The sequence below is a fragment of the Solanum dulcamara genome, chromosome 8 (assembly GCF_947179165.1).
Source record: "Solanum dulcamara chromosome 8, daSolDulc1.2, whole genome shotgun sequence".
In the NCBI taxonomy this organism is placed as follows: Eukaryota; Viridiplantae; Streptophyta; class Magnoliopsida; order Solanales; family Solanaceae; genus Solanum; species Solanum dulcamara.
Genome location: NC_077244.1, coordinates 75,703,008 through 75,711,076, shown reverse-complemented (window position 1 = coordinate 75,711,076; position 8,069 = coordinate 75,703,008). Strand labels below are relative to the sequence as shown.

Sequence of the window (8,069 nt, the reverse complement as noted above, 5' to 3'; positions counted from 1 at the left end):
TGGTTATAAGCATTTGTGTAATTACAAATTATCTCATTAAAATTTATGAGTAAATTGTTTCTAAATATAAAAATATATTTAGAACAAACTAAACTAAAAAGGAACGTGTATCATAAAATTTAAGAAATGGAGTATAAGAAACACTATACTTTTTTGGTCAAAGTTATTAAACACCATACCAATGATATCTTTGATTTCTGATATAGAACTCCACACAGCAATTCAACTTTCCAATTAGTAATATACGTTTGATTTATAACATAAAATTCCGCATAAAATACTTCATTCAATTCTATTTGTACTAGTTATGTTTGCCAAATAACAGTTGTTTCAAAGTACTTGTCATTTTGAACAATAATTGTAGTATGTTCAAGCTTAACAAACAATATCTACTAATGACTTTGATATCACAATTACCGGCAGTACACTGCATACTCTGCCACGTCTGCAGGTCTAGGGTGTGTTAGGACAAGTTATTTTGTAGTGTGACAGATGTCTAACAAATGAAATGCTTCCAACATTACGTCTATTATATTTATATACATCTTCCTCAATAATTCTTGGCGGCTTTTCATGAATCTGAGTGGAGAATACATTGAAAAGTTTTTTCTCGTTGAAATACACTCTCGAAGAACACAGACCAGATAGAGCTATCAAATTCTTATTTGTTTTTAGAGTCTTGGTCGTATCATTGTAGATCTATTCTCAGTCTATCAAGGAATTAGATCAACTCGTAGTTTATATAAATCTGTGTCAACATAGTTAAAGTCTGCTATGGAGACATCTTGAAGTCTAAGTCAACTAAGATTTATTGATTTAGTGGGCAATAGAGTTATTACTCTGAATATGCTCTTGTAACAGGGGTGTTGCAGTGAGGGAAAGAGATTGTGAATTCAATTTCTAGATTGCAAGAATTTATAATCTAAATCTTGACTCTTTGATTAGTGAAGTTTGATGTGAAATCCTGTGGGACAAGTCTTTTTTCTCCCTTGAGCAAGGAGTTTTCCACGTAAAATCTTGTGTTTGATTTTACTTCTTGTTATTTACCTTTCCGCTTTGTCATTCTGATAAGGGACCTGGTCCCTTGACGAATAGTGTACGCATACATTCTATAAGCAATGAACTGGAATCATGCATTTGGCGGTTGTGCTGGCACTCAAAAAATGAAAATACAAAGAGAGGAGGATGAACGTGAAGAACAATCATGGGTTATATAAGATATCATCATCTATGCACAAAGAGGCCTTCCAATATCTTACTGTTTTACAGTCCACGGTCTACAGAAACATGGCTGCTCTATAGTAAAGCAAATATTTAAAAAGAAATACTGGGAAAAAGAATTAGGCATACCTAAAACAGGAGGGAAAAAAAGGTAAAAGAAGCAATTTACAAACAAGTTGTAGGTGATGTTATACTCTGGTTTTCCCATTCTGTGCATAATATGCCTTATCTGCATTGGCTAATCGATCCTGAAACATTGTCCACTCACTTCTGCACCTCACTCTTACCTACAAAAAGGAAACAAGTAAATAAGATGTGATTACTTAAATGTGAAACAGATGGGGAATGACATTTGTCAAACTAGATTTGAGCTAAGCCACAGATTTGCTTACCCCTTCCCAAGGGGCTTTGCCATTCTCCGAGCTACCCTGTATGTTCAGGTAACAGAAATTGCATCAATAAAGTACTTAAGAAATGATAACAAGTCATACAAAATACAAGGGAGCAGCAGAAAACAGCTTAAGCTTTATCCAACATATAGGGAAGCAAAACGAACTTTAGCTCTAAGGACTTAAATCATGTCGCAAAGTGGAATTCTGTTTCTCAGTAAGCCAACAGTTTCCTTTTCCTACCTAGAACTCTAGATACAAAGGATACTAAGCTCAGTCATCTATCAAACCTTCAACAGCATAATCATAATTGTATTTATTTTATTTGGGGGGTGGGGGTGGTATGTAGAACAAGATAATATCCAATGACAAAAATAACTTTTTTATCTGTTTTTTATCCCTTCTGCAAGATACTCTAGAACTAACGTAGGCACTTGTCACAACAAAATTTAACATGATGTACTACTACAATAAAAAATAGGAAAACGGATTTCCACCAACTATGTTATCTCAAAGTCTCGGACAATGCTAGATGAGCGCTTTCGGTGATATATACAGTAGTACTAAATTGGTCAGAATGCATGCTATGACACAATCAATCAGAATCTCCATTTCAAGAGGCAGCATGTACTTGAGTTCCCGTTCTGGGGTAAGAACAAGTTTGTTATCTATTTAAATGAGACAGTAGCAAATAATGTGAATGTAATTTGAAAAACTAGTAGAAATTTCAGCTATTTATTTTCTGGAAATGGACATTTACTAACCTGACTTCCAAGGGAAGGAATAACTTGATGCACAATCCATTGTGAATCCACTACACCAATTTTTTCATGTGCAGGCTGCATAAACAAATAAAAAGCAACAAGTTTTGTTAAATGGTCTTACCATACTTCTACGATGAAAAAGAGGATGGTTTTTCAAGGTTCATAATGTTATCAAAGTTTAAAGGGGCAGCCACCTTTATCATAACACAAATCCTCATTCACTTTTATATTAGCGGATACATAAATGGGAACCACTGACCTCTACACATCTTCTGAGAGCGAAATCCAATCCCCAGCCATGCACCAAATCATTCTATAAAAAAATATCAAATAGAAGCAGAGCTGTCAATATAATAGCACGTGTATTTATTAATGCACTCATGACCACTGTAAGAGCACACTTGAGAGGATCACAATGAATACATATCCCAATTGAAAGAACTACCTGAATCATATGCCAAACACATCGCCATGCTTCTCGAGAAAATACAGGAGCCATTATTTCCACAAAACTGAAAAAACAAATAAGGAAAAAGATAAGTTGCAGCCTTGCAGGCCAATGCTAAAAGTACCAGATGGTGCACTTGTGGACAGGCCTTCTACAAATCAATTTCCAAAAATTGCTATGTATAGAAAACTCAAAATAATATTTGCTGACTAGAAATTGCCTGAGTACTAATTTACGAGAAGTTTATTTGCTCAATCATAAGTTTTTAGGAAGAAAACATGTACAGAAGGTGTCAATTCAACATCTTGCTAGGTTAACGAGAATACATTAATGGCATGCAGTTCAACTCATAACATACAAAAACTTCTCCCATCTTCCTTTATCTACAAAAATTGTCGTTTTCTTGCTTCTGAAAATTAGAAGAATGATTTTCTACAATGTTGAATTATCAATCGACAGCGCTTAAAACCCAAATTTCTGCAGTCATGCCCAAAAATACAAATATACATGATACAGCATAGACCCTTGAATTCTTCCACAGACATGTACAGGAAGTATCAATTCAACATCTTGCTAGGTTAACGATAATACATTAATGGCATGCAGTTCTACTCATAACATATAAATACTTCTCCCATCTTCCTTTGTCTACCAAAATTGTTGTTTTCTTGCTTCTGAAAATTAAAAGAATGATTTCTACAGTCTTGAATTATCAATCAAAAGCGCCTAAATCCATTAAATATGTACATATATGTGTTGGTGGATCAGTATAGATTGTGACCAGCTTGCAAATTTTAAATCTTTGTGTGTGTGTGTGAGAGAGAGAGAGAGAGTGAGTGAGTGAGAGAGAGAGAGAGAGAGAGAGAGAGAGAGTACGCTGCACAAGGAGGTAACCGTGGATCACTGCACCAGCCTGGTTTCTCTTCTGTATCCCTGTTTCAGGCCACAAACAATTATGAATGTGCATGAACTCAAGCTAATCTATATAGAGAATCAATCCTAACTATTGGGGCCCCAGAGATGGGGACTGTCAGAGAAACAGGGAGAGAGAAAGATGGGAGACAGCAACACAAGGGACTTACTTGTGAACTTCTCTATCACCTCTCCTCTTTGTCATCTGCCATGTTAGACCATTGTTGGGTTCCAGACCTGGCTGAGAGATCTCTAGTCCATGTTTCTTAACTAGCTGAATATACCTGTCATATTCAGGTACCTAGATTAGGTGAAAACATAAAGTAACAAGATGAATCTCTCTCTTAAGAATGAGAAGTTATTGAAAAACAACCAGAAAAAAACACCTACTTCTCTGCATTGAAGTGTTCAACACCCAGATCTTCGTCCCAGATAAATATATAATCATAGGCAGCAACAACATCAGGATGCAAAAACCTCTTTGCATACCACCTGTTAAAGAAAATAGAAAGATCCACAAAAGATTATGGAATTACAACAAGATACTAGTCTAAAATCCTATTTAACACCTTCCGTTCATCTTATCATCACAAACTCAAAGAAGGGTGCTATGCATGCTAAAGGGCTGCCAGAATTCGTTAAAGTTCTCAGGCATATTGCTTTTGATTCTTGCATCATTTATGGGATTTAGAATCCCAAAGATTGTTGCAAAAACTAGAAAGTCCTACCATTTTGTCTGCTTCCTAATACTGATATGAACTGCATGCTTGGACCACTCGAACTGATCCCATTCACTCGTTCGACCATCGTAATGAAAAAGCAAAATTTGAAAATCCTCTGAAAACTAACCAACATACATAAAATAAAATTCAGTGTGAATAGAACATAAAAGAAAAAAACGATAATGATGTGTGCTATCACGTTCAATGGATCAGCTTCTTTTTATAACCTTTTTAACACAGGCATCAATGTTGTTCTTTTGATCCAAACCAACTGTAAATGTCACCAAATACTTTGGCTTCTTCCTCAGATCCTGAAATTCCACCACATTTATAAGGCTACACGTAAAGAAGGAATAAAACTCCTAATCTTACAAAGACTAATATTTTATGCAATTCGAGAATTCTTTCTCAGCTTACATTGTCCTCCTATCTGTCAACAGTTTTCCAGAATATACAAGTTCTAAACTTCTAATGATGTGTTCTAAAATAATTCACATTAAAGTATATCAGATGTGAAACAGGTCATTGCCCTGTAAAATAATACTGAGCAGAAAGCACATGAAGCGGACATGCAACCATTTTCTATGACTATTTTATATTTTGTTCGATAACATTAACTTTTGTAACCATATGATTAATAGAAGCTCAGGATTGGCAGAACAATTAAAGGGATCATAAACACTACACTGACCAGACATTCTTTTCTTTTTGGATAAATAAGAATAATTCAACGACTACAAGATACTCTTTGCATCGTACCTCACTTGGCTCACCCCACAACCTTCTTAGATAGAAATCTGATTCTGAGACCACGATCCCTGGTGGTAAAGACTCTGCACCACGAGGATTTGTCGGAACATATATCTAAGAAACAAAATCAATATTATCAGTAACTGAATACAAACTTCACGATGCTCTGGATGTCACATGTACTCGGCAATGAGAATATTTATCTTAGACCTTTTCTAAATGCAAAAGATCAAGCAATCATGCAACTATGTCCGCAATTTCTTGTAAATTTGAAGAATAACCAGATTAGCTAAGCTTGTAACAAAACCAATAATAGAGCAGATTTGGCAACTTCAGAATACGAGTAGAGCATACAACTGTAATAATGTGTCACTAATCAGTAGTGCACATGAATTGCAATGATTATTTTTTTTTAAACTTCAATTTACAAGACAAAAATTCACTTCGACAATCAAGATATACAGATGACAAAATTTTCTTGAATACTTCTGTAAACATTTGATGATATGGAAGGTAGCGTTCGATATAGTTTCTGAATCTTCATATTTCATTGGTTCATATTGATTTCACAAGCGTAACTCTAATCTAAACTTTGCCCAAGTTGGTTCACAAAAAGCGAATTGCCTCGAATATAATAGCACTTGGTAAGTTTTTTCCATCTTGACCATCACACAATTACTGATAAAAATAAAATAAAAATACCTAATGTTCTTTGAGCATTGAGAAAATACTCATCTAGAATGTGCATTTTCCATTCAAGTGTATCAGAAAATAAGGGCATGAAATGGACAAGTTGAGAAAGAAAAAGGTACAACGGCCTAGCTCCCAATTTAAGTTCATCTCATGCCAACACTACAAAATCTAAAATGCAAAGTAGAACACTTCACTATATTCTTACTGGCACAAGAATCTCTAGTGGGACTAAAAGACTTCTAGAAAGAATAGGACCTAAAATAAACATATTAACATGACTAAATTATATTTTCAATCAATTGGTATTGCCTATTTAACTTATTTTTCTCTAAAATGAGTCTATGTGACTCATCTTGTGAATGAAAAAATGAGACACTTTCTCAAATGGTGTTTGAATTTTGTTTGTTTCACCAAATATTTTACTTGGCATCCGCTATATGCAACAAAAATGCGGATGAATCCATCCATAAGGAAAGATTGTTTTGCTGGTCAAACTGGCAACATTAGTAGTTAAATTATGTAAAAAGCTTGTTCCAACACCTTTTTCATAAGCATACAAGTGAATCAACGTACTGAAGCTGCAGGGAAGAATACATAATTTAAAGGACTTGACGTGAATAATAAGTAAAGTACCTTAGGTGTTAAAGGGATACTGCCAAGATTTTCAGGAAAACTACGTCCACTAAGTGTCTGATGATCATCATTGAAGGCTACATCAAGAGATGATATAATGCTTGAAGGTAAAGTAATCTGCAAAGGACCCCCAAGATTGGACTGAATGACAAGGGCATATTACTCTCCACCAGGGAGACCATTCAAAAGTAGGGCCAACGTACCTTTGTTAGAGAAACAGATGGAAACGAAATGCCAATGAAATATCCAAATACCATTCCCATGATTGTTGTTATTATTAGCCTGGCACTGTCATTTGATCTTTTGAAAACCCCAGTGAACCTTAAAGAACAAAGAGGGTATTTTGTAAGCTAACTGATGTAAACAAAACCAGGAGATAAGGGCAATTAAAACTTGGTAAAATTTATTACAACAGCATGTTTTTTGGTCTACAAACCTGCGGTGAGAGGTTACCATTGTGATAAAAGTTGCTCAACTCAAAGGTCATGCACTAGGCGGAAACCAATACCTCGAGCAACCCCAGAAATGAATATTGCATCATCCACTTTCAAAAGAGCAAACTTGACATGCCTGAAAGGATAAAGAAATATTACTCTAGGCGGTTTATACGAGCCATACCTGCATACTACACAAAAAAATTTATCCCACTAAATGGTTTGATAAACTGTCCGTAATTTTCACTGTGAAAGTTGATTATCAAGTGCAGAAATGCAGAAAGTCAAAAATTTACTGAAAAGCTTCTAAGAGAGACCAATTCAACAGTTCTTAAACTTGTATTTCAGTTTAAGAACTGTTATAACTTCAACTTATGAATCTTACTAATTTCTGAGAAAATGGGCAAACCAATCTTACTTGAGCTATTGATCTTGGCCGTTTCAGATCCTTCAATTAATCAAGAATATTTTAAACTTGGGAGTAGAACATCAAAAATGCTGCTGGAATCAATGTGAAAACTCAATACCCACATAAAAAGCCCAAATTTTGGAAAAAAATAATATTAAAATGTAGTTCCTTTTTAGGAAGTAAAACAAGAGATCAAATACCAAATATAATGCCCTAAAATTCATCAACAATTTCTACCAAAGTAAGTGTGTTTTAATGCAAAACGCAGCATGAAAAAGATCATAATTCACGAGAAACTGGGTTTTGAGAATCTTACAGGTTTTCCCCGACGGTTTCACAGAGCGAAAATAGAGAGAGATTTGCTTCCTGAGAGATCGGTATCAAATTTCAATGTTTGGTTTTATTTGGGGACGAAATGTCAAATATTGAAAAATATGTTCCCCACAAAGAAGATTTGTATAATCACTCCGTACTATACTGTCCCTTCCCATACTTATAATTAAAATTTGAACATTGTTTGGATCGTTTTCATTATCTACTTATTTACTCTAATATTCTTATCTAACCTTGTTCTATACTTTTATTGAGCCGAGGGTCTTTCGGAAACAGCCGTCCTACATTGGTAGGAGTCAGGTCTGCGTACACTCTACCCTCCCCAGACCCCACGATGTGGGATTTCACTGCTTTGGAGAGC

General features: G+C 35.0%; 1 protein-coding gene across 1 annotated transcript; it reads right to left on the bottom strand.

Annotated features, from left to right (window-relative positions):
- Positions 1–1,186: 1,186 nt before the first annotated feature.
- On the bottom strand, positions 1,187–7,803 carry LOC129900523 (uncharacterized). Its single transcript, XM_055975518.1, has 15 exons — positions 7,692–7,803; positions 6,969–7,102; positions 6,736–6,853; positions 6,533–6,649; positions 5,216–5,320; positions 4,684–4,767; positions 4,463–4,578; positions 4,125–4,226; positions 3,905–4,018; positions 3,699–3,755; positions 2,820–2,886; positions 2,634–2,687; positions 2,375–2,449; positions 1,614–1,649; positions 1,187–1,508 (listed from the first exon to the last, which is right to left on the bottom strand). The coding sequence occupies exons 2-15, from the start codon at positions 6,986–6,988 to the stop codon at positions 1,410–1,412; spliced, it is 1,164 nt and encodes a 387-aa protein (XP_055831493.1). The 5' UTR covers positions 6,989–7,102; positions 7,692–7,803; the 3' UTR covers positions 1,187–1,409.
- Positions 7,804–8,069: the final 266 nt, after the last annotated feature.

Excerpts from the sequence above, each read along its gene's own strand:
- LOC129900523 (XM_055975518.1), bottom strand. The coding sequence starts at position 6,988 with ATGGTAACCTCTCACCGCAG. Across the intron at positions 4,227-4,462 it reads ATTAGGAAGCAGACAAAATG|GTGGTATGCAAAGAGGTTTT; the intron begins GTAGGACTTTCT and ends TTTCTTTAACAG. Across the intron at positions 2,887-3,698 it reads CGGTTACCTCCTTGTGCAGC|TTTTGTGGAAATAATGGCTC; the intron begins GTACTCTCTCTC and ends TTGTTTTTTCAG.